Below are 26,373 nucleotides of genomic sequence, written 5' to 3' on the forward strand. Positions count from 1 at the left end.
CTGTTTCTCCTTTCTTGTCTTTTTTTTTTTTTTTTTTTTTTCTGTACTCTCCATACTCAGAAACACAAGGAGCGGGACAGGCACAAACCGAAACACAAGAAGACCTCCATGGACATGTCGCCCTCCCTCGTCCTTCCAAACATCATGGTCCCAGAGAAGGTGAGGGCACTCCTCCACTCAACACTCCTTTTTGTTTTTGGTAAATTGTGACGGAGCTGGTTAAATATTAAAGCAAGAGTGGCTAAATTTCATTTCTTCACCTTGTTTTACCTTTGTTGTTCTTTTTCTGCATCCCTACACATCCTGTCCTCCTGCTGACCTTTCTCCTATTTTCGGTCCTCCCTTTCTCAATGGGCTTGTTTTGATAATTTTCTTTCCGTGTTCCGGTCCCTCTCCTGCTTCCGATCCTCCCTTTCCTCTCAACCGTCAACTTTTTTTTTTTTAAACATTCTTCCTCCCTTTTCACCTTCCTCCTCCAGGCCTACAACAGCAGCAGCTCAGGGGGAGGGGTCCCCTCTCTGCCTGCATCCTCGCAGAAACGATTGGACGACGGCAGCGCCCGCTTCACCAACGCCAACTTTCAGGAAGTGTCGTCCGCTCTCTCCGTCGGGAGCTCCAAGGATGGTTTGGCTGCGGATGCTGGGAAGGCGGCGTCTGAGGTGAAGAACAAGAAGAACAGCGGCGGAAGTCACGCGGTGGGAACGAGGGGCGGCCGCAAGTCTCTCACCTCCTCAGGGAAACCCCTCCCCTCTGCCGTGGTCACCATGGCAACCTCCTCCACATCTGCCTCTGCTTCCACAGGGCCTTTCCACCAAGGTGAATTGATGGCTGCAAATGGTCCTGTATGTTAATTTTCCCCACAACTGGGAATTAACCCTGCAGTTAGAAAAATGAAAACGCAGTGACAAATCATCTGGTGTTACTGCTCTGCCCACCCACCAAAAAAAACTGCAAGTGCAGCACAACTGAAAATTACTGCAACGTTATTAAAATCCAAATAAGAGTGTATTCATGTGCTCTTATGTGTGTGTGCGCTGTGCGGCTGGATTTTGGCCAGACACCAGACATTTGTGTGTGGCCGTGATAACAGTGTTTCGTCTCGACCAGCCTCTGGCTCCTGTAATCTGGGGCCCTGTCTGGGAAAAGACCAGCGCACACAAACACAGACAGAAAGAACATGTGGGGAGGTCAGGACCTGAAAAGAGTCAGTGCTCACACTGAACTCCCGTGTTTTCTACTATCAGAACCTTGAAGCGCTCGTCAGGTGTGTGTGTGTGTGTGTGTGTTTGTGTGCGTCTGTGTATTCGTTCATTTGTGCACTCTGTCACACGGGAGGACTGCATGGTGAGGGAGGCCTGACAGTACAGAAGATAGAGTGAGAGAACAGATTAAATGCTTATTTTGGTTATCTTGTTCCTGCTGCTCCCATGATGATGGAAAGGAGAGCAGCATGGAAACTTTCGCAGCTTTAATGTCTGTTTCTTCTGTATTGTTTCTCTCCTCCTCTCTCTCTCTCTCTCTCTCTATGTCTTCCTCTTTCATCCTCTCTCGTTTCGTCATCTCCTCTTCGCTTCCGTCTTTTCTTCTCGTCTCTGTCTTCTCTTCTTTCCCAGGCCTGCTGTTGACAAGTGCCAGCAAGACGCCCTCTGCTCCTTCGTCTACAGATTTTCTAAGTTTCTCCGACTCGTCGTTGCGTCCCGGGGGCGGGACTACCTTCTCCTCCCCGCCGTCTTTCAGCAGCCTGGTGAAGCCGAGCTCGGAGGGCGGAGCCTCAGAAGGAACTGCAACACTGTTTGGTTCTCTTGTGTCCACTACGGCAGGTGACAGACATTTATCATTTATAACTTTATTCAGATATTTTGTTATGTGTTCAATCTTTTTTTTTTGTGACTGTCACATTTGTGATTATTGCAATATTTGTCATATATAATACTCAGACAAGAAGAGGTTTTGCACATAAAAGGCAGAGTGGTAAAATGTTAAAAGTAAGTCATATGGAAAACAGCACAACCTGTAAAAACAGTTGTATAGTCCTCTGTGGCTCTGAGGAATTACCCAAGTACCACTCAAGTAATTTTGGGCTGCGTTACAAACTGCATTTGAGGAGTTTGAAAGATGTGGGCATTTATGGGGCAGTGAGGGTTTATAACAACATTTTAAAGTTGCATTATGGGAAGTGTAGTGTTTTCGGAGCTCAAGCCATTTTGAGGACCAAAAATCAGGAACTTCTCAATCAGTTGCCTTTTTTTTAGTCTAACTCTTGCGGATATCCCACACGTAAAAGAGGAGTTTTCTCATGATTGTACGAAAAGAATGTCAGCAAGTTAGCAGTTGTGTATTTCTTTTATCGTAAGTAATTACCTGACATTTACAAGAGAGCCAAAATGATTAATCAACAAATTGAATAGTCGAGCGGCAGGAAATTAATAACATTTTAGTCCTTTTTAAGTAACTGTGCCAAAAAGTTTCTGGTTCTACTTTCTGAAATGTGATTATTTCTGTTTTCTTGGTCCTCTGTGTTAGTAAACTGAATATATTTGGGTTTAATAGTATTGTCACTCTGACAAAAGGAACAATTGAAATATGTGAATTTATGGTTGGTAAATTGGGATTATGCAGATAATGAAAGTAACTGTTGCAGAAGCCCTAATTTTTCTTAAGAACTTACATGTCGCAAGCTGCTCCTTTACTTGCTTCTATGATGGCTTTAAGGCCGACAAAACACCAAAAAAACCACAGACTTTATGCTTAAATATATTTAGTTCTGCTTTCTTGTTATTGCAGTGGGCGGGAAGCTGTATGAGAATTCCCACAGTCTCACAGCCAGCGAGACGACAAGCCTCGGTGTGTCCGCTGGCTACAAACGGCCCCAGCCCTCCAGCTCAGGACCAGGGATCGGAGCAGCAGCCGCAGGAGGAGGGGAAGATGGGGTAAAGAAGAAAAAGAAGGGCAACTGGCGAAACAGATTCGGACCTTGCTTCACCACGGATGTGAAACCTTCAGAGCCAGCGCCCTCCCTGACTCTCCCCACGTCCTCCACGGCCAACACCTCCTCCTCCTCCACCGCCTCCCCTTCCTCCTCTTCATCCTCGACGCTCTCAGGCCGGCCGGGCTTAGTCTCCAGCAGTGGATTAGGAGTGGGAGTAGGAGGAGAGAGGGGGCTGGGGGTCATGGGTGTCGGCGGTGGGATTCAGAAGTCCCCGTCACTCCTCAGGAATGGGAGTCTGCAAAGCAACAGCGGCTCCACAACCACTGGGCCAGGTGAGGAGGACACAGAAACTAAACATACACAAAACACAGCCATGTTTTTGTAGCTAATTAGAAGTCAGATCGGCCGTCGTGTTTTCTGGAAAGAGCACATTAAATAAAATAATTCTATAGGAGTTCAGGTCCCCCAGTGAGTCCGTCTGTCAGTGTCAGCTGCATTTAGGAAATTATCTTCAGTCACCAGTTAAATACTGGTACAATTTTACTGCAGCCAGAAAGTAGGAAATGGTTGTCGGCAGGTAGAGTGACAAACGGGCTGATTTAGTTCAAGATTTATCTGCCATTTATGTCGTGTGAGACAAAGAGTGTGCTCACCTTTCTATTAAAACAATCAAAAGGGAAATGTGTGTTGTCATCGCTACATTGTCTTCACGTCCAACCCCTTTGTCGCTCAATGCCGAAGAATTAAACAGAAATGTCTGTATTGCCACTGAACAAAAAGATATTAACATTACCAATCACAAATGGCAAGGATTTTACACACCTTTGTAATTGGCTCCTTGTGTGTGTGTGTGTGTGTGTGTGTGTGTGTGTGTGTGTGTGTGTGTGTGTGTGTGTGTGTGCGTGTGTGTGTGTGTGTGCGTGTGCGCGCGCTCACATGTCAGAGTGCGGATCTGTGTGTTATTTGCTCACACACGTGGAAGTGGTCTGTATGTTTTTTTTTGTTTTTTTTTTCATCGTGTTCAGTTGCTTGGCAACTGTCTTTATGCTTTGGAGTTCCCTTCTGCTGATGGAAATGGCTCCGTACAACCCACACATCCCACATCTCCCCTTTCTTCCAGAATTACCACCCTTTTGTTTCTCCCTGTTGCCTCTCAGCCGCTCTCTCTTACCTGCATTCTGCTCATTCCTCAGATCCTCTCCTCACCTGTTGATGCTTTATGCGGCTGACGTTTAAGCGTGTTTGCATAGGCTCAAATGCAGGCATGTGTGTAAGCATTATGTTTGCATGGTTCTCAAAACCAAATGCAAATGATAAAAACGTTAAAGATACTCTGATCAGGCCAATATCCATCAGTGTTCATTAGGATCAGCTGATCAGATACTGATCACAGATTTGGTCCTTTTTAAATGTTTTTACATGAAGCTCATAAAGGATCCTTGTGTCTCTTTGTCTTTTGCTTAGGCTGTTAATGATTTTTGATGACTCCCATTTCTAAAATATTCATATATTTTTGACACTAATAATTTCAGAGTTATTCATAATGTCCTGTTGAATTATGTTTAATTGGGACACTTTGTCTTGAACCTTCAGCATTTGTAGTAAATACGTGAAAGTACCATTCAACATCATATTGACCGGATGATCCCTAGAAAACATTCATCAGTAGTAACCGAGTGTTTTTTGTCTTGGGCGTAATGTAGAAAAAATGACGTGGTTGCTAAGAAAGGGTGTAAGTGCTAGAGTTGAAACGATTAGTCCATTTATCGATTAGTCGTCTGACAGAAAATAACCTTCAGCTGTTTTGATAATGAACTAATTGTTTAAGTAATGTGCTTCTCAGTTGTGAGGATTTGCTGCTTTTTCTTTGTCTTATGTGATTGACAGCTGAATATCTTTTAGGCTTTTGATTGTCGGTTGGACAAAACAAGACGTTTGATGACGTCACCTCAGACTACCTAAATTGTAAATTTCCCCAATTTTTTATGGATTAAACAATTAATAGAGAAAATAAATGACAGATTATTGATCTCTGAAAATAATTCTTAGTTGCAGCGCTAAACACTACTATTGTATTGTATTTTTTGTCTTGTGCATATTGTGAATTGTGAGTAGTAATAATCATTGTTATGGGTAATGTAGTCTTTGCTCACGTGATTGATGAGGATTTTGTAGTTTTTTTAGTGGTATTACAGCTTTATCTCAGCCACCTCATATATTTACCATCAGCCTTTTTAAATGGGGTTAATTGAGCAATATTATCTACTAATATCTATTATCACATTACAAATTGATAATATATATTTATCAGCAAGAGGAATCATATTACATCATATTAAACATGAAATACAACAATTAGACATTTGGCTTTCTTTCACTTTGAAATTGTCAAATTAATTGCCAGGTGTGCTACTACTACAAGCTATGTAGTAGTTATGTTTATGTTTTTCCTTAAATATTGATATTTAGTTAAGCTTTCAAAGTTGTTTCAATAAATACTTTATAAGTCAGAAGCTTCGAGTGAGTTGGAGTAAGCGAGTCAGACCTGAGGACTGATTGTTTGCCTTCTGAATATAATTTTTTGCAGCACTGGTGGTTGAGGATAATTTTGTTTGTGATTCCACGTCCATTTCAGTTTTTGGTGCTCGCGCTTTACCCTACAGCAGTGACGGCATTTCTGACCACAGCTGGTGAAAGAAGATAGGGGAAAAAATGTATGGCTGTGCATTATACGTGTGTGAGAATCATGTGTTCTTCTTCCTACTGTAAATATTTAGCTGAGGGTTAATGCAGGGCAGTAATGGGGAGGATCTTGCCGTTTATCCCCCCTCCTCCCCTCTCCCTCCCCCCCTCCCACCCTGTCTCCTGACTCCACCGTGCTGATGGATAGATAGTTAGCTTGATAGATATGTGTTGGTGGGTGGGGAGAGGCAGGGGGTTAGATTTTGGCTAGGTTAATGTTTGACGGCAGGGGGGTCACTGATGGGATGGACGAGCTAGTAGAGCGCAGTGGGTTTGCTGTGTGGGGGAGGAAAGATGTTGGGTGAACATGAATTAATTCAGGAGGAGTGTGTGTGTGTGTGTGTGTGTGTGTGTTAAAGTGTGAGAAAACAGAGAAAAAAATGTTCATTATTGTATATTTATGTGCTTATTTTTCATTTTTAGATTTATTGAGCTGTATGTTTTTTTTCCTCTTTTGCTTTCATAATTATCAGCAGTCTGGCTTCACTTCCTCAAAAAACGTGGGAAGAGGGGAAGTTATAAAAATCAGGGAAATGTTCAGTGAGCAGGTTTTTATTTATGTACTAAATTAAGTCTTACTTGTAAAATATAAAATCTGTGTTATCAAGTTCCTCCTTTCTTGCTTATTAGTTTGTAGATAAAACACATTTTCTTGTGCCAGTAAAATACATTTGTGCATTCTGAATTTGGGAAATTCATGAATAGAAATATTTTGAGACCCTTTGAAATTTTACTTAACAATTTCAAATTTATTTATTTATTTATTTATTTATTTTAAATCAGACCTTTTTTTTCTGTCCAGTTTGGATGTTTTTTTTTCCTCTTAAGTGATTGCAGTGTGTGTGTATTTAACAAGTGTGCAGACTGTGGCTGATGGCGCCTAAAATACTTTTGGTGAATCTAAACAGTGAAGAAAAGCAATTCATGCAATTGAAGCTTAAGAAAAACAAGACACATAAACACATTATGCAGAAAACCTAACAAACAAAACACATCTGAAAATTGGAAGCAAACAGTTTGGTGACGTCTCTTCCCTGCACGTTAGAATTATGTTTTTTCTCTGTACAATAAACTATCAACTGCTGATACAGTGTAGAGTAAAAATAAAGTGTTTTTAGTAGAATTTAGCTCTGTCGCCTCTCAGTTTGAAACCTGGATGTGTTTGGTTTCAGGTCACTCTGCTCATAACTGCTGTCACTTTTGAATTTAGTTGCTGGTGTAAACTGCCTCTTCAACTGACTTGGCTTTATCAGTCTGTTGCAAACCCACATACATTTTGTGATGTCCGTATACAGACAAGCGCACACACACACACACGCACACATACTTAGATTCAGTGTCCTCCATGTAGCTCTGCTCCCTCTACACATTGCCGTGATGTTTAAATACATTTCTGTTTATCTTTGGTGGTAGAAAATTCTCAGAATAACAAATGTCTCCCTGTTGCCATGTGGTATTCAGTGTTTGTCTCTACATTCCATGTTTAAACCATGATTAAATGACTGTCTGCAGTTTTTTTAAAAAACAAGCTATAGGGCCCCTGAATTTATCATTTCAAAGATATTTATAAGGACATTTACTTTAAAAGTGAGATTCAAAATGCAGATTCAGCTGTTAAATAGCAAAATATGATGCCATTGACTTTGTTTTAGATTGGACTTAACCCTCCATAAACAGACAACATAGATTTCCTATTGAGATAATACCAGCTTGAACTAATCAAGGTGGATATTTTTGCAGCTTACAGACGTACCGAGCAGGAAAGGAAAAGGAACAGGGAGGTTGGCCGACGGAGGCAGTTGTGCTTCAGGGGCTAAACGTTATTGATCACACAGATAGGTTGTAAGTTTTTACAAGCCCAAGCTTGTGTTAGAGCTGTGTGTGTGTGGAGATGTGAGTTTATTCTTTGTCTTCTATGTTCTTAGAGCAAGTTTTAATTCCCATCAAGAGCTGCAATGGGATTATAATCAGTTTGTTTAAATAATACATTCTTGATACATTTTGAAATTGTTCTTGACAGAGTTTGCAGTAATTAATGAGAAAAATACATCATATATAACAACTCTCCTGGATCCAAGAAAAACAGCCTTGTTGTTAATAAGACTAATACACATTTTTTTGTTTAATTTGTTTAGAAAGTTTTATTAATGCAAGGGATAGAGATTTTTGAGCTTGTAATCTTTTCAGTTAAAACCTGAAAATCACCAAATTTGGAGCTGAAAGGTTTGAAAAAAGGTCTGAAAAAATGACAATATTTAAAATAAATGAGTGATAAATATAATGCAGTTAGACTTTGCTGTGAAAAAGTATAACCAGGTAATACATTGTTTATTGAATGCATTTTAACTTTGATTTTCAGCTTGCATAAAGAAATCTGAACACTTGTTTACTTTTGAAAAAGTCAGAAAAAACTAATGTAAACATAAGATTTCATTTTTTTAAAAATGATTTATTAAACCTAGACTTACAGAGCATTAAAATAGTAAGGTACACTATGATTTCTAACTGACATTTAGTTCAGAGATGTGTTAATTAACTTCTTTATTTTTATATGATAAAGCTAATATATCGTGTGTTTTTCCTGTTGCTAGCAGCGTTTGGCACCATCCCTTTGTGTTTAAACCATTTCAACAGTGACGCGAGCGAAACTGATAAACTGTTGGTTTGGCCTCTAATCCAGCTGCTAAAAGTCTTGCAGGAGCTCATGCCCTCCGAGCGACGGCAGCCCTGCTTTGGGTATCAATTTTTCTGGTGCATATTACAAAGCGTTATAAATAGTAGGTAGGCCCATGGAGTGTTCCTATCTCTCTCTCTCTTTCTCCCTCGCTCCCCCTCTCCCTCCCTCCACCCCCTCCCCTCCTGGCACAAAGATCTCTTGTTCCCCCAGTGAATGTGTGCTGCCCTGAGCCATTCAGGCTTTTGTGGGGCTGAGGGGCCCTCTCCCCCCCCACCCCCCACCCCCTCCTCTGCTGGGGTCAAAGGGGGGCAGGGGCAGGGCTTATCCCTGGTTAGTGGGCGAGCACGGGGGTGTGTGAAGGGAGGGAGGGAGAGAGATGGAGAGAGAGGGCAAAGAGATAAGAGAACGGAGTATTGGTGTGTGAGAATGGAGCAATATGTATGTGTTGGTGGTTTTAAAAAAAATAGCTTATATTGCGTAAAATAATCTTCATCATTTTTAATATGATGAAGAAATTTGTGATTTGTGGCATCAGATTTTTGCCACTTTGGGTCACTAGATCAGTGTGTGTGTGTGTGTGTGTTTCTGCACGTTTATCATAATGGAGTTTTTATGATCATAAAGAAGCCAAATAACATGACTGCTTACAGGCAGGACAACGTACTCAACCATGCATTACATTTGTTGATTTATATTAATCATGCACTAAATTGTTAAAGTCAACAGATCTGCTGCATGAGTAAAACCTTCATCTTTGTACAGAAGTCATGGTCTAATGTAGCAAATAAGCTGTTTTTTATTTCTCAAATTATAACATTTTTGTTATTTATGAAAAGACCAAAGAACCTGTATCACTGTGGCTGCGTAAATTTTAAATGACAGGTTGTCATCATCCAATTAAAATGTGTTAAATTAAATTTTTATATGACAAGGTTTTTGTAGGGCAACAAATGCTTTCTTAGATTTTTACAAAAAAAAAAAGCATGAAGAGGTTTTTCAAGAATCCCAAGATAATAAGACACATTTCAGAGTGTCTACAACTTTTGACTTTTGAGTGTGTAGATAAAATATTGAGCAGCTTGAAATTTTGATGACCTCCATATTTCACTACAGCATCAACTGTTGATCCATATTCCTGTGAAATCACCGTTTCATGATATTTATTTAATTGTAATGTGAGGACGATCGACGATTAACGTCTTTTAACTCCGACTGTCCACAGGTGTTTTCTCTGGTGCCGATGGGTCATCGTCGGGGACGGGGGCTGTCGCCGTGGGTGGAGTCAGCTCTGAGTTGTCACAGCAACAGCAGCCCACACCTTCCCTAGCCCCTCCCTCTCCATTCACTGCCACCGCACCGCTAACCAGCACAGCCTCCACACACGTGAGTCCAAACGTACAACCTGTGCTTAAAAACTCTTAAATTAGCATACATGCTGTTTGTGAGACTTGGAGTCTTTCTTTCTCTCACGCACACACGCCGAAACACACACACACACACTCTCTTCCATCCAGCACCCTCATACATCCGTCAATTCACCCACATCTCTGGCGTTTTTTTGAGCTGAAGTGCAGATAAACTGTGGGAACACAAATAAAGCACAGCACACTAATTAAACATCTTCCGCACCAAATCTCTCATCACTATTATTAATCCACTGCACGCTAATTATGTGGGAAACGTGTGTGTCCTGACCTTGTGTGAATTGTGTTTTCTCAGCGAGTTATTGTATAGCTGATGGCACGGTGCACCTGTAGCGAGTCTTTCAGGTTTATTCAGAGCACAAAAAAAGTCTTTTTTATCTTTTGACTCAGAACATTTCATTGAAGCATCTGATTTTCCAGCCTGATTCAATAACCAGTGACCTTAATGAACACAGTCTGTATTATTATAATATTAAGTGATGCATTTTTCATACGACAAATGTACCGGAATGTGCGGTGATGTGATCAGAACGGTAACGCGCTGGAAAAAGAGTAGAAAAGAGTCGAAATTCAATGTCCAAAAATAATGACATTCTGGTTAAAAAACCACCAAGGCTACAAATAATTTTAATACACACTCACGGTTACAACGCTCATCCTGTCCCACAATGTGGAAAACGGGGAAAGGGCAATAAATTTACTATACATCAACTCAGAAAGTGGGTCCAGAATCCAGGCTGCATACTTGGGGGGGGGGGAATCCCTTCATCTATCTACAAAGTTTGGAAATGTTTACAGACAGAAAATAATGTTTTATATCATTTTTTTAAACTGATTCTCATGTAAATCCTGGATTTAGAAGCAACAGTTTATCACCTTTATTCAGATCAAAATGAATTATGTTTAATTTCAGGCTTAAAAATGAAAATTTAGTGCTTTTCTTAAAAGCGTAATTGTTTTTTGGCTTTAATATGCTTATATTCAGAAATGAGGACGTTGACTTTTACTTGATCAGCACAACCCCCTCCAGTAATCACCGGCGATGTCTCCTAAAAAGAAAAAAAAAAAAAAGAAAACTCATCTTCAATCGCTGACCCCAGTGTCCGTTCTTTCAAAAACCCTCCCCAAAGACCACGCTCTGTCTCTGTCCACCCAACGCCATTTTTCTCCCGTGTCCACTTCACCACCCCTCTCTCTCTCTCTCTCTCTCTCTCTCTCTTTCTCTCTCTCTCTCTGTCTTTCACATATACACACTTTCTCTCACCCTCGACCTTCCTTCTCTCTGTCCCCATCCATTTCTCTTTCTCCCTCCGTTGTCCTGTGATGTAATGACATCTGACAAGCACCACAGTAGGGATGGAGGGATAGATGGAGGGTAGGAGGGGGTCGGGGCAAGTGTGTGTGTGTGTGTGTGTGTGTGCGTGCGTGTGTGTGGGGTTGCACTCATGCCTTGAATTCACTGGCCTGGCCTTCATCTCGGCCAGTTCCTCTCTGTTCAGCGCATATTATACAGGACAGGAGGCCTCGGGAAGCATAGGATATCACGCCTGTTTGCAGCATGTATAGAGCAGTTTGGAACAGAAAGAGTGCAGCAGAAAGCAAGACTTAAATAGAGTTTGTTTTTTTTTTCCTTCATCTTGTCACTCCAGATTGTTAAAAACGTGTGTGTTAGTTTGTAAAGTGTGATGTACGCCTCTGGGACACACACACACACACACATATTCCGAATGGAGTCCGCAGAAATTACGCAACTATAGGAGGATGCCAACAACAGTCTTCCCTCAGTGTGTGCGTGTGTGTGTGTGTGTGTGAGAGTGACAGAGACCATTTGCTATTTCAGTCCGCTAGCAGACTCTCGGCCTACTGTTATTGGCTATCAGCCCAGGACAGAGAAAGGGAGTGCGAGAGAGACTTTGAATGAAAAATGAATGTAAATGAAAAATGAATGTTGATGGGAAAGGGGGCAGGATTATGGCACCGAGGGGAAAGAGGAGGAGGAGGAGGAGGAGGAGGAGTGTGAGGGGGGGGGTGGTCTAGAAAGAATCTGAAGTCATTTCAGTGAGGGGAAAAAATGGACAGAGGGTACAGGTTCCTTCTTTGAATTTAACATTTAACAGGGATGGGATTTTCCAGGATGTTTTCCAGATTTATGTTATTTTAGACTTCCATGAATTTGTAATAGGAGATTACGGATTTTTTTTTTTTTTTTTTTTTTTTTTCCCGGAGCGCACCCTAAATTTGAGCAAATGGATAGGAATGACTCCACAAGCAATAGATGGGACAGATAGGCAGGCTAAGCTCCACAAATGCAGGATTTATATTTACCCACTGAAGCTTTGTTTCTTGAATATTCAATATTAATACATAGATTCTGTTTTTCTGCTCATCCTCCTGATCACAACTCTGCTCAGTCAAACACATGAAGTGTAAGAAACCAGGCTGTTGAACTTTTAAATGCATCTAAACCCATCAGTTAATTAGAAATTGCGGTTCGACACCAAGTAGATACTTTCTGTTTATAACTTTTAAAATAAATATCTCTTGAGTCATTTCAGCCCGGCCACATATTCCAAAACTCCTGAAACTTCCAAACAAATAGTGAAAGAGCTACTTCCAACGACTTCAATCAATTTCTGCGGCGTCACATGCTTTGGCTGTAGCCTTTTCTTTTAGTCTGAAGCGACCAAAACAGTCAGCCATTTTGTTGCTTTAGTTAGACCTGATTCCCTTCCTGACGCTCTCCTCCCTCTCACCCTGCCCCACCCTTCACTCCACGGTCCTTATTTGGGAAATGCCTTAATTGGATTAAACTCTATGCATCAGAAACACTTTGTCAGCATGTCAGCGTACTGTTGGGGTGCCGAGGCACTTTGGGCCCCATGTGTATGTGTGTGTGTAAAAGAATAATGAGCTGTGGCTTCATAATATACTATTATTGGGGGGGGGGGGGGGTTTCTTTCTTGTTTGTTTGGTTTCTTTTTGTAAATGAGAATGATAGTTTAGTGCTGTAAAATTCACATTCAGGTATTTTTGTTATTAGCATGAAATTATATGTAGATGTTTTGTGACTTAAAGCCCAAACCTGAGTTGATCAGAGTGATTGTCAGCTTTGGATCCAGGCTCATTATATATGTAACTATAGATAATGTTACCATAGAGACCAAAGTTACTCACAGCTGGTACTTTTCAAGGAGTAAATATCTTGGAGGAGTTTTTTTTGTTTGTTTTGTTTTTTTTATTTAAATTAATTTAAAAAAGACATTAATCAACAATTTTAATAAATGTTAATAATGACCTGATGACATAATTGACATCAGGTGAAACACAAAAACCTCATTTCTACCCAATTCTTGGTTCTGAAATGTGAGACTTTAAAAAAACTGTTTAATTCAAAAATTTTATATATATGTGTGTGTGTGTGTGTGTATATGTGTGTGTGTGTGTGTGTGTGTATATATATATATGTGCGTGTGTGTGTGTTATGGTATCTTTCACTATTCACTATCTTTCACTATTTTGTGACATTTTATAGACTGAACAATTAACTCATTTCAAAAAATCATCAGATAAATCAACAATGAAAACACTGAATCATAAAATTATCCTACAATAATTTATAGCCCTAAAATTATGTTTGATTAAATAAAAGGTTTTTTGTGGGTTTTTATTTTTATTTTTTTAAATACACCTCTGTTTTATAGAAGCAGTTGGTCATGTGAGGCAGCACATTATGTTGATTTTAAAGGAGCTAAAAACTTCTTTTTTGAACACAGTGCTAAGTGAATATAATTAATTGTAAGCTCAGTGTGAAGCAAAGCTTCTTGTGACTCATTCCTGTGTGTATCTGTGCCTCTTGTCTCCAGGTGAGCGGTCTGCCAGGGTCCGTCTTCAACCTGGCTCCCTCCCACATGTTTGGCAACAGGCTGAACCCCAACTCAGCCATGGCGGCACTCATTGCCCAGTCAGAGGCCTCACCAGCAGGTACGGGAACGTGTGTGTGTGTGTGTGTGTGTGTGTGTGTGTGTGTGTGTGCACGCGCATGTGACAAAAGTATGTGTGTGTGTGTGTGAGAGAGAGAGAGAGAGAGAGAAAGAGAGGGAGATAATGGATAGGTCACGCCCCCATGGTCCCATAGAGAGGTCAAAGGTCAGCCCTCGTGATATTTTCAAGCTCCTCCCACTCAGCTCCAGTTACACGCCTTGATCGGTCACCCTCTCTCTCTCTCTCTCTCTCTCACACACACACACAATCAAATGAACGCACACATTGTATATACAGTTCACACACTTCAAATGTCCATGTAAAACATACAGCTGTCTTCTTGAGGTAGCGATGTGAAAGAGGAGCAGAAGAAAGTAGAGGAAGAGGTGGTTTGTTGTCTGTCCGGTGCAGAGGAGCCGATGAGGGAGAAAGAGGTGGCGTTAGTAATCAGAGTAGCCACTTCCTGATCCAAGACATCTGGTTGAACGTGGAAGAGGAGAGGCAAGAGAAAAGAAGGGAGAGAGCAGGAGAGAGTTAAGAGCGCGGAGGAGGAAGGTAGGTAGTTCCTGCTGCCGGTCAGCAGTCATCAGAGCCAGATCCACTCTGACCCGCAGGTCAACTCACTAATCAGCTTGAATGACAGGGAGCCACAGAGCTGTGTGTGTGTGTGTGTGTGTGTGTGGTTGTGTGTCTGTGTGAGATTTGGACGGTTCTGCGTTAGAAGATAAAAATCCATTTTTATGTAATTCTTGGAAGAAAAAACTTTGTGGCTTTGGAAACAAATTGTCACACTGTGGTTACTACTTTTTCACTTTATTAAGGAAATATTAGATTTAATCACTAGATAGATTTTTTTATTGTACTGTGAACATCAGTGCTGAAATTAACATATTCATTGAATATTTGATATTTGATTTTTTTTTTTATAATCAGTGTCATTCATCAGGCATTTATTAGGCCCAAATGCCACACATTTGATAACTCCAGCATTTCAAACCTGAGGAGTTTCTGCTTTTCTGTGTTTCATATCACTTTAAGCTGAATATAATTAGGTTTTTTTTCAAAAATGACAGTTTCATCAATAATATGGCTGCAACTACTGATTATTTTCATTATAGGTTAATCTGCCAGATATTTTCTTGATTGTTAATTGATTGTTTTTTCTGTGTCAGAAAATAGTGAAAATTTCTCACAGCCTAGAACAACATTTCCAAACATCCAGCCAGCAGTCTTAAACCCAAACATATTCAGTTCACAAAATTATATAAAACAAGGAAAGGCAGCAAATTCTCACATTTGAGAAGCTGGAACCAGAGAATGTTTGACATGTTTGCTTACAGAGCGACTGAAACGATTAATGGATTATTAAAATAGCTGCAGATATATATTCTCTCACCAATACTGAAAATAATCATTATAGAACCCTAATAAACATGGATATATCCTCGCCATTGTGTTATTAACAGCATGTGTACAGCAACTCAAGCGTGAAGTTGTTGTTTTTTTGTTTTTTTTTGCTAGTAAGGGTCATGTGAGCACAAACGTGCAAGGTGTACGTGTGTTTGTATGCATGTAGCCTGTTTACTTTGGCAGCCGCCTCTCTTTGCTTTTGAGTGTCTGGAGGGAGGTGCCAGGACGGAAAGGGTTACGAAGGGAAAGGGACTTGAAAAAGAAGGCGAGCGAGGGACTAGAGTGGTGACCTGGTGGGGGTAAAAGCTGGGATTGACTGTCTTAAGTAGAGGGGAGTTTGTGTGAGTGTGTAAATGCAAAAGTGTGCGTTTGCGTGTGTGTGCATGTGTGATTCATTACTCTCACTGAGGAAAATGAAAAGAAGCGTCTGGCCAGGGGCCCAGAGGGAGGAGGAGGTAGAGAGAGAGACTCTGACACAAGGTAGAGAGAGAGAGAGAGAGAGAGAGACGCACAAGCAGTTTCAATGAAGGCTTGTGTGTGAAAGAGATACAAAGGAAGAGAGACAGAGTTTGTGCAAGTATTACAGTACGTCCACACTACGCTGTCTCAAACTTGAAAATGCATGTTTTTCTTTTGTCACAGCCTTCTATCTACACTCAAAGTTATTTTCGCCCTAAAAACCGAGCCGCCGAGTGGATAAATCTGAAAACGATGGCTGTGTTTTTTAGTGTGGACATGGACTACAGAGCTTTTTTTTTTTTGAATATCATCACATAAGTCTGGTTTTGGAGGTTGTGTGGCAGTAAAGTTAAGAACTTCCCGTCACCTGTACCAGCTGTTATCAGTTGTTTTGAATCTCAGTGTAGCCGATCACACAACGCAGGTGTTGTCATTAAGCTGATTTGCATAGCATCTCATCACCGTTCGCCTGATTAACAGGTAATTCATACGAGCCACGACTTCAAATGTTCTGTTTTTCCTGACAGCAGAAACAAAAAAAAAAAAAAAAAAAAAGTCAGTAAACGAGAACAACTAGGCTGTCACACATAGCAGGAGGTTTAACCAGTGTGGACGTGCTGTTTGTCCCACTTCTTACCAGATGTTTGCTGCGATGTGCAATTTTGTAGAAGAAGAGATTTTTACGGTTTTTAGCGCGGACAGATTTTTATGAAAATTACCTGATGCTGATCCACATCGTTGTCACATATAAACAGTGTTTTCAAATTCATCCTGCTTAGTGTGGACACACTCTTAAAGTGTCCAATCGATTTCTCTGTGTGTGTGTGTGTGTGTGTGTGTGTGTGTGTAGATCAGGAGGCGGGAGACGGCAGCAGCAGCAGCAGCGTCGGAGCTCAGGGCTTCTCCATAAGAGCTTCTCCCAAGACCACCCCGCGGTGAGTACACACACACACACACACACAGATGCCCCCCCCCCACCCCCCCTCTCTTCCCTCCGTTCCCCATTTACATTCCTCACTGACCCCCCCTCCCCTCTTCACCCATCCCCCTCTCTCTCTGCTTTTCCCTCCGCTGGCCCCTCGTCTCCTCTCTCTTCCTCTCACTCCTCACACACACACACGCACACTCTCCCTTTCGCTCCTACCCCTACAGGCAATTCTCGCTCTCTCAGCCAACGATAACTTGTGTTTTTGAAGGTGGTAACCATCCTTCAACTGCAGTTGGATTTTTTTTTTTTTTTTTTTTTTTTTTTCCTTGTTTTAATCACACATGGATGGTCAGCCTGATGATTTTCTGCATCTTCTCCATTTGGGAATGTTTGCACGGATCTCTCGAGATGGGAATATTGATGACACAAATGCATTTTTGTTTGTTTCTACTACTTTGTGGGATGGATAATTTCACTTGATGAGGTTGGTTACATTTTCATCCATTTTTTTGCATTTATTTTTAAAGACTGCACCTGTATTTTTCATGGTTTTTTTTTTGTATTTCATACATAACATATTTTACGTTGGAATGGCTGATTTAATTTCAGTATTTTAATAGAAAAACACAGTGACACAGAACATGTTAGATTTTCATGGTATTTTAAAAACCTGCAGGATTTCCACTGAAACATTTTAACATACTTTCATGCGTGTTTTAATGACATATATGTTTTTGAATCAGAGTTCACATTTTCTGGACGATACTGTGACATTGACGTTTAAAAGGAGAGTGCCTTTACATCTGTGCTTACAAAAGTGGGAAACTGTTGCCATCACCACTTTTTTAAAACTTTTTCCCAACATCATGCACCCATCTCTCTGTCCTTTCTACCATCTCCTCCTGTCTCTCATTTCCCCTCTTTCACACTCTACAGATTGTCTCAGCACACACACACCAAGATTTATCGCATCAAGACAGTCCACTTCCCTCTTTCCATCTCTCTCTCTCTCACTTGCATGTCCTTCTTTCTCTCTCTCTCTCACTCACACACACAGACAGAAAGCCTGGCCCCTTTTCATTAGAGGCCACTGTAACAACAAATTGATGTAGTTTTATAGCCAGCAGTGTCTATGTTTGTCTGACGTTTATGTTGGGTCATTAATCTCCCTATTGACCTCTCTATCTCTCCTTTTCTATCCATGCTCTCTCTCTCTCTCCCTCTCCCTCTCTCTCTCTCTCTCTCTCTCCCTCTATTCAGCTCTCCCATTGGTGGCCTGCAGATCCGCTATGACTCCTCGGGGTCGTTGCCGGGGCCAGGGCTGGGGTTGCTAGGGGCGGGGGGAGGCGGCGGGGAGACGCTGCCCCCGGTGGCCACCAGCATAGAGCAGCTCCTGGAGAGGCAGTGGAACGAGGGGCAGAGCTTCCTGCTGCAGCAGGGAGCACAGGGAGACGGTGAGAGGACACACACAATATAAACGCACCCAAAGATGCCACGAAAATGCACACACACACTCAAGGATGGACGTCATGAAGTTTTTCAATTCTAAAGATGATTCGATACCTGACTTTTGCTTCTGATGCCTTAAGTATCAAAGTTCAGCGAAAAATTTTATTTTGTAGAGTTAAGCTCCTATTTTTCAGTCGCTTTCTCACGTTATCTCTTATTATCTGCTTATCTGAACATCCCTTCAGAGATAAACATAGTGAAAATGAAAAAGGGATGGCGACAAAGCTTGTCCTTCACCTGGACAACTCAGTTTTAAGTTCCTGTGTCTGAAAATCCACATCCTCGCTGAGTTCCACCAGGCCAGTATTCTGTAGCTGATCTTGACCTTTGACCTCCCCGTGGAGTATTTCTGTGTCATCAGTCACTGGGTATTTGAGCAGAGCAGCGTGGAGGCTGAGCAGAGTTGCATGGTTTTGCCTAAAGCAAGCAGTGGCCTTTAAGAAAGTCGGAGCATCTGTGTTCTCTCTTGCTTCAAGATCACTCCATCTCTTCAGTATAACACATTGCAGATTACATCTATAATGTAGGTAAAGCTACTTTAAGTTGGAAACGCCTGTGTTGATCTCACACTGTGACAGATGATCATTTTATTTTTATTGGTGCCAATTTGAAGGAATTTTCTGCCAAACCAGGGAGTGAAAAATTAAAAAGTCAGACCGAAGCAATTACTGAATGTTCACAGCAGAAATTGCTGCGACTACACTACACTCATATACTCTGATCAGTCAATCAAATCTGTCTTCTCTCTCTCTCTCTCTCTCTCTCTCTGTCAGTGGTGGGCATGTTGAAGTCTCTCCACCAGCTGCAGGAGGAGAACAGGAGGCTGGAAGAGCAGATTAAAACTCTGACCATGAAGAAAGAGAGACTGCAACTTCTCAGCGCTCAGCTATCAGTGCCTTTCACCCCCACCACGGCCTCCTCAGGTACACAAACACACATTCTAATGACTCGGGATAAATGAATTATAGTGAATTAAAGTCATTTGCTGTTGATGCTGGCAATATCTTTATTAAAATGTCAGGATTTGCTGCTATTCTGTGTTTTATACCATTTAAAAGTGAATATCCTATAAAACAAGACATTTGATTATTTCATTCTGGCATTTCAGAACTTGTAACAGGCATTTATTATTAATTTTTAATGTAAAGTAATGCATACATACATAGACACAGAGAGAATCTAAACCTGTCTTTAATTTGTGTTGTAGATGTGAAGGGAGGCCAGTTGGGAGCCACTGATTCATCTTTACCTGTTGCAGCTCAGGTAAGACACAGACAAGATGGTACACTCGTTAATTGTTATTATAATAACTATATAATTATAAGTTATTTATATCAACTAATCAATTTTACAACTTAAATACACGTACAAATCTACATAGTTTACATTAAATGTACATTTAAAGGAAATAATGGTCATTAAACATTTTCCTGCGTCTCTCTCTCAGGACAGCGCGTCATGTGGCGGCCACAGCAGCAGCGGCTCCACCTCCTCTCTCTCCACCCCTCCCTCCGTCTCCCAGAGCCCACCCCAGCCGCAGCTCAACGGGGTCGCCGCCGTGGGGACGACCCCGGCCGGGCTGGGCGGAGTGGCCGGACTGATGGGCGCTCTCGGTGCGGGGAGCGCGCTGGGCATGGGGGGGATCGTCGGGGCCCTGAACGGGGTGATCCAGACGCCGGCGGGCACCGCCAGCCCGCACACACACACTACTGGAGCAGCGACGGCCGTCACACTGCCTGTCAATAACAGGTACTGAGTAGCATGTTTGATGTCTTTTCCGGGCTAAAAAAAAAACATTTCCTGTCGAATAAATATTATGAAGTCAAGTGAGAGCACTCTCAGTGGATTTGAGGCTAACGAATGTGCTCCGCTTTGGAGATTTCTGCCCCTCTGTCACTTTAAGTACTGAAAACACCAAATTCATTCAAAATGTCAGGTAACATACTTGTCTGGCAACTTCGTCTCTAGGTGTGTTTGAATGTGAATTTGATCAGATCCTCTCCTTTTTGTTTCCTTTTGCTTGCGTGTTGGATTGTAGCAGCTCAGCAACTAGTAAGAACAGGTGAGACAGAAGTCGGTACATCACAGCAACCTGTAGCTCTGTTTCCTTCATGCCCCTGAAATGTTTTTGTGTGTGTTTAGTTGTGTGAATTCCTAGCAATCAGACATTTTTTTGTGCTTTCTTCAAAAGTGCAGTCTAGACATTTTAAGTAGCTTTAAACCTTTGCCTGGCTTCAGAGTCAGTCCATTATTTTTGCTGCAGCCGACAGTTCCTGACTGTCCCCTCAGTATAAACCTCCAGTGTTTTGAGATGGTGTATTAAAACGTTTTGTGCTGAGGAACGACAGTGCGAGGACAGAGTGTTTATTGTGTTTGTCTGACTGCGAGTTGTGTTTTGTCTCGTCAGTGCTGCGCGGCTCGGCCTGCTGTCTGAGCAGCAGAAACTCCTCCTGCAGCAGCATCAGCTACATCAGCTGCTGTCCTCACAGCCTTCGGCGGTACGACACACACACACTGGCAGGCTTGCAGCTACTCACCGCCCTTCACCACTATCACACAGTTAAACACACACAAAGACAGTGAGCTACAACTTTCCTTTGGACAATGGCCTAAATCACCAAGCATATTAACTCTTCTCTTTTTTTTCCTCTCCTCCCTTTCCCACATTGTTGTCATTCTTCTTACACTTTCATTGACTCCTTCCCTTCTTCACCCCTCTATCTCATCTTTCCCTTCTTCTCTTGTCTGAAACCTTCACTTTATCCTCCTTTCTTTCACCTGCATTTTCTTCTCGCTCCCTCTTCATTAATTTCCTCCTCTCCCCTCCCCTTTCCCCGCATGTTTGCTCCCTCTCCTCGTCTCTCCCCAGGAGCAGCAGCAGGTGCTGCTCTACCATCTGATGCAGCATCAGCAGGACCTCCAGCAGCTGCAGTCCCTCTCCTCCTCCGGCCAGATTCCCTCCATCCCACTCTCCTCCGCTCAGCTGCCCATCAACAACCTGCTGCCTGGCGCCCAGAGCCAGGGCCAAGGCACCATCACCGCCAACCCTTTCCTGGCGCTACAGCATGCACACACTGACACACATGCCTCAGGGGCGCAGAAGCCGCGGCTAGCTGAGAAGGCCGTGGGCGTCGCAGGGCAGGAGAAGACATGACGGCAGTTGCTGTTTTGTTTTTTGGTTGTTATTTTTTTGAATAAATATGCAGAGTTTTTGGGAGATCAGCCTGTTGGTCAACTTAACAATTCAGTGATGAGAACATCAGCAGCAGAAAAATCTGTGTCCCTTGTAGATTATTCTTTCCAGTGATTGATAGCAGATGTAATAGCAGAAGACAAAAAAATATATATACTATCTGTTAAATATATATGTATTTTTTTTCTTTTGCAGACATTAACTGCAAGAAACTAAGGTTTACTTTCTCAACATTTCCAGGCTACAATATTACAATATTTTGTGTAAATTAGTAGTATTTATTTCCATCCAATTTTAGATGACTTTTTAGTTTTAGCGCTGCTTTAAAATCTTTTTGTCACGGTTCAGATAATGTTTTTTCATTTAATATCAGTGGTAGCAGTTTAAGGTATGTTAGCGTCAGTATGTAGCACCAGAGCACATGATGTTTCCATGCTCTTCTCTCAACAGGTGAGTTGACCAACAAGTCAGCTTCCCAAAAAACTTTTTCCTTTTAATTATTGTCTCAATATTTTCTTCTCTTATCCCTTCATTCTTCCGCTTCTTCACCTTTTCATTCCTCACTCTCTTTTTTTTTTCCTCTCGTCGCTGTGTCATGTCTTCTCCTCTCTCCATTTGTCTCCACATGTCCCTCATCACTGCCTCATCCTCCACACTCATATCCCTCTCGGTCTGGTCTCTGCTGTTTCACTCTCTCAGGGGCCTCAGCTAACCCTAGTTGTGCACTCAGCACACAAGCTAGCACACACAGAACTACAAACATAAAAAGAAAAAAAGCAGAAATACATAAATATATATATGTATATAAATATATATATATTAAAAAAACTACAGTTCCCTACCACAGGACTTAACAGTAGCAGATGTATGTTTGACATCTATCTCGCGGCGGTCCCGAGGGAAATATTGAGTTAGAGGCTTGTGAAAATATCCCACGTTCTCACTGTTGCCTCTCTCTCTATGTCTCTTTCACTCCGTTTGTGTAGATCTATTAATGTCAGTGAGCCAAGCCTGGTACGGTCACTGCAGAAGCCTTGCTTTTGACTGTCTCTTCTCTGGGCCAGATACAGGGGGCTCACTCAGGGAAGTGAAATGTAAAACAAGGAAGAAAAAAAAAATTAACAGACAGATGCATTTAATCCACACGACGCCAACTCACAAAAAGAAATGATGCAGTCGGTTGTCATTAGATTTCATCTTCCTGATTGAGCCCCTTGCCGCACCTACCTCTTGAGCAGGACCAGCCTATCAGGACCTAAAGGGCCGACAGCAGCGGCCCACTAAAAAACCCATAACAGTCAGGACTGGCCAATCAGGGTCCAAACCCAAGTGCCTGAGGCCAAGGGGAGGGGGGGGGGGTGGATTTATTTTCCTTTTACCTGTGTCCCTGTCACTCACAACGCTACTGGTAATTAAGCTGCGTTGCTAAGGCAACAGATTACAAAACACTTGGTAACGTCAGGGTTGACGTGCCATCTCTTTAATAAAACCAGGAAATCTTATTCTGCTGCATTCTCTAATATCAAAGCCAACTTTGTATTGTGCTTTTTATTTATTTGGAGTTTGTTTGTGTAATGGGCATAAGATGATATATTTTAAAAGCCCGCTGGTGTTGCAATTTAACATCATTTTGTACTACTGTGTAAAGTTTTGTTTGTCTTTTTGTTTTTCTCCATACAGTTGAATCTTGCTGTAAACCCTTTTTAATGACTTCTATTCTGTGTCATGTGTTTTGAAAGCTAGAAGCTACTTGATAGTTGGCTGATGGGGAGGGGGTGGTGGCTGTATATAGCTGTTTGTAAGGGGGGGGGGGGAGTGTGTCAGGGGCTGTTTGGTGGCACAGTTTTTACCTCGTCAAGTGTACATAGACCTTTCTCATTGGCCGTTGGTGTACATAAGTGATTGTGATTGGCCGTGCTGGTGTGAAGGAAAGCCAATGAAGCCTCAGTTTGTGTGTGTGAATCTATAGGACCAGACAAAAAAAAAAAAAAGGTTGACAGTGACTGGACACACAAAGTATTAATTTATTTTTATATGTGCAGGGACATTGTGTTTCTTTTATTAAGTTTTGCACCATTTTCTTGATGAGAACTCATTTTATACTCGGGGCACCGTGTTTTCATCTGTGCACACATTTGTTTGGATCAATTTTGTACAAGTGGAAAATAATGGGGGGTGGGGATCTGACATTGTATTTCAAAACACCAAATTAAAGAAACACTCTGGATAAAGTAACAAGTATTCTCTCTTTGTGTCGGGAAGTTTAAAAATAAACATTAAAGGTTACACACAAAAGTACACACAATGTTCTTATTTTTTATCACAATAATGGAAATATTTTTAGAACAATGTAATACAAACTATTTTCAAAAATCATTTTTTATTGCTGACAGAAATTCTGTGGATTCAGTTAATTATAGGAGTGATGCTTATATTGATCTAAAATCTTACTATACAGTTGTAGACATGCATATATGCACTATACATTTATTAATGTTATGTCATTAGCTTGTTTGACAAGGACAGTTCTCATTGATCAACAGGAAAAATTCATATTTTGTCCCTGACCAGATGTTAAAAAGGCCCTAAAAATACAATTAAATATAAATCTTTAGAAATGAATGTATACAACATGATATATTTGCACAAAATACAGAATACATCCACCAATAAATGATGTCACATCACACATGGTAGTTAGCTACAAAACAAATACATTTTTTTTGAAACTACATATATACATTCATCTAATGTTTTTTTTTTTTTTCTGATCACATGTTCATTGTGACTCACTGGGACTGCAGGAAAGATGAAGGTTAATCAATGAAAATATTTAAGTGTGGGGAAAAAATGTACCATTTAAGTGTTTTTTTCCAGTAATGTCACTCTTAAAGCTGTAAGAAGTGTAACAATGCCATAGACGACATGAAATGTTATGTTGAATAGACTAACCTGGTTTGTATTAGATGGCATTAATTACACTAGAAATTATGGAAGCGATGGCAGCAGCAACAATGTGCAGTGAAAATTGGATTTATTCAGAAACAAGGGGGAGGAAAATGAATAATCATCGAGCTAAGAAGTGCCAATAGAAGCTGAACATCTTAAAATTTAAACAATGTGCTTCAAGGCTCCTGTCCTAACAAATATGCACACACATCCCCCAAAGCTGATGACTTCCAGCTGCCAAGAAACACCAGTGTGTGTGTGTGTGTGTGTGTGTGTTTAGAGGTGGGGGCACCACTCTGCTACATCTGCTTCTGCCCTGGTAATTAAAAGCTCACTTTCCTCCTGCACCCCTGCTCCCCCAAAAATACAATCCCCCTCACCCACTTCAGGAGTTTTCAATCCCCCCTCCCTACACACACACACACACACACACACATAATCTAACCTGCATTCAACAACACAACCCCCCTTTTTCTCCTCTCTTTACCGAGCACTTGCTCGCTCTCCCCTCCCACCCCCCAAATATCCCTCCACCCACCCCCCCCCCCCCCCCCCCCCCCCCCTCCTCCCCCACTCACTATCAACCCTGTCAATCAAAGCCAGGCTGTTTAAACAGCATACCCCCCCCACCTCCCACCACCACCACCACCACTTCCACCACCACCCAGGACCCTCTCTTTCATAAGCCTCCACCATCAGAGCTGCCTCCCCTCCACTCCCCGTAATAGCAGCACCACTACCACACACACACACACACACACACACACACACACACTCAGAGCAGAGCCGCTGTGTCCATCATCGATCACATTCACCCAGAAACCCTCCCCAGGGGTGGGGGGCGTGGGGGGGGGGGGGGCTCACCAGCTGATGGAGGACCCCTGTGTGCTGCCGACCAGGTGCCTGATCACAAAGTCAAAACATAACTAAGCCCTGGTGTAAGGACAGAGGAGCTCTCTCTCTCTCTCTCTCTCTCACTCACACACACACACATACACACATGCACACACAGAGCAGATAGCAGGCCAGCAGGAGGGTTAAGCCCTGGATGATTAGACAAATGTAGGGCAGATATCTGTGGCTTCAGAGGCGAGCTGAGCTGCTGTCACTGAGGAATGCTTTGCAGCAACACGGATACCTGCCTCTGACTGAGCACACTCACTCAGTCTTTTTTCTGCTTCCCAGTATTTTTACAAAATGATGCATTTTAATTGTTTTGCATTTTTCAGACCAGGCAACAAAGCTGGAGGAGAGCAAAACTGCAATCAAGAAAGCTTGAAGCAGAGTGAAACTTGATTTAAAGTAAAGCTTAATTTGACTCTGGGTTTTATTTGTATTGTCCTGATTGCGTCCATAAAAGTTCAACAACACAGCTTGAAACGATTTGACTCTAGAGGTTTGACAGTTGTGCAGTACACACACAAATTACTGTTGACCATTTAAGTAAAACATTCAGTTATGCGGGTAGTTTAAATTAAGTTTTGCTAAAAGACAGAATGATTTTACTTGTAATATTGTTTCATTTTGAGTAAATAAACAATTTAATTAAATGAAACAAAGAGCAGAAAAAAAATCCTGATTTTCCAAAAACATGAGAATAAGTTGCTGTACTTGTCTGGCACAAAAAAGGAGAGCACTTAGAGGACAAAATCTTCAATTCTGTTCATTTGTATTAAACTTTTGCTCTCAATATGAGTCAGAATCAAAGCCACACGCTTACAAGTTTACAGTAGAAGCACACCACACAATCACAAGCCCAAGATCCCTCCAATTATATTTTTAAATACATTTATTTTCACTCCAGCAAAGCCAGAAATGAAACAAAACCATAAAACAAGTTAACCAAGTTCCATGAGTAATTCCTGCACAGGTTTGGGCATATGTTTAGTAATTCAGTTAAATTATTTAATTAGACCTCAGCCTCAAAGAGAGAGAGCAAAGAGCAATAAACCTGAGAGAGAGGGCTCCGGTGTAATAAACCATTAGCAGGAGGAGGCAACCGCTGGTGTGTACAGTAATGCAGTGTAAATCATCACAGAGTGGCTGCCATTAGGAGGCTTAATCCTGGCCAGAAACCTGCAGTCAGCTGCCAGGGGCCCTGATCCGGTGCCGAGTGGAACCAGATCCGCCGAACAGAGGTGTTTAGGGCCGGGGCAGCAGGAAGAGGAGGAG

General features: G+C 41.8%; 1 protein-coding gene across 5 annotated transcripts in view; it reads left to right on the forward strand.

The window, feature by feature from the left end:
* The window catches only part of mllt10 (MLLT10 histone lysine methyltransferase DOT1L cofactor), a 46,720-nt gene extending 23,233 nt beyond the window's left edge, over window positions 1-23,487 (forward strand). For 2 of the 5 annotated variants that reach the window (XM_042399290.1, XM_042399294.1), the window contains 14 exons: window positions 61-159; window positions 480-816; window positions 1,614-1,820; window positions 2,785-3,261; window positions 9,571-9,731; window positions 13,636-13,753; window positions 16,473-16,557; window positions 17,811-18,004; window positions 18,833-18,982; window positions 19,267-19,322; window positions 19,507-19,808; window positions 20,098-20,121; window positions 20,467-20,557; window positions 20,929-23,487. In XM_042399290.1, coding sequence (XP_042255224.1) covers window positions 61-159; window positions 480-816; window positions 1,614-1,820; window positions 2,785-3,261; window positions 9,571-9,731; window positions 13,636-13,753; window positions 16,473-16,557; window positions 17,811-18,004; window positions 18,833-18,982; window positions 19,267-19,322; window positions 19,507-19,808; window positions 20,098-20,121; window positions 20,467-20,557; window positions 20,929-21,213 — 2,586 coding nt within the window. In that variant the 3' untranslated portion in view covers window positions 21,214-23,487. The remainder of the gene's footprint in view (window positions 1-60; window positions 160-479; window positions 817-1,613; window positions 1,821-2,784; window positions 3,262-9,570; window positions 9,732-13,635; window positions 13,754-16,472; window positions 16,558-17,810; window positions 18,005-18,832; window positions 18,983-19,266; window positions 19,323-19,506; window positions 19,809-20,097; window positions 20,122-20,466; window positions 20,558-20,928) is intronic. The other 3 variants (XM_042399291.1, XM_042399292.1, XM_042399295.1) reach the window with 3 other exon arrangements.
* The last annotated feature ends 2,886 nt before the right edge of the window (window positions 23,488-26,373 follow it).

This window comes from Thunnus maccoyii, chromosome 21 (assembly GCF_910596095.1).
Source record: "Thunnus maccoyii chromosome 21, fThuMac1.1, whole genome shotgun sequence".
Taxonomy (NCBI): Eukaryota; Metazoa; Chordata; class Actinopteri; order Scombriformes; family Scombridae; genus Thunnus; species Thunnus maccoyii.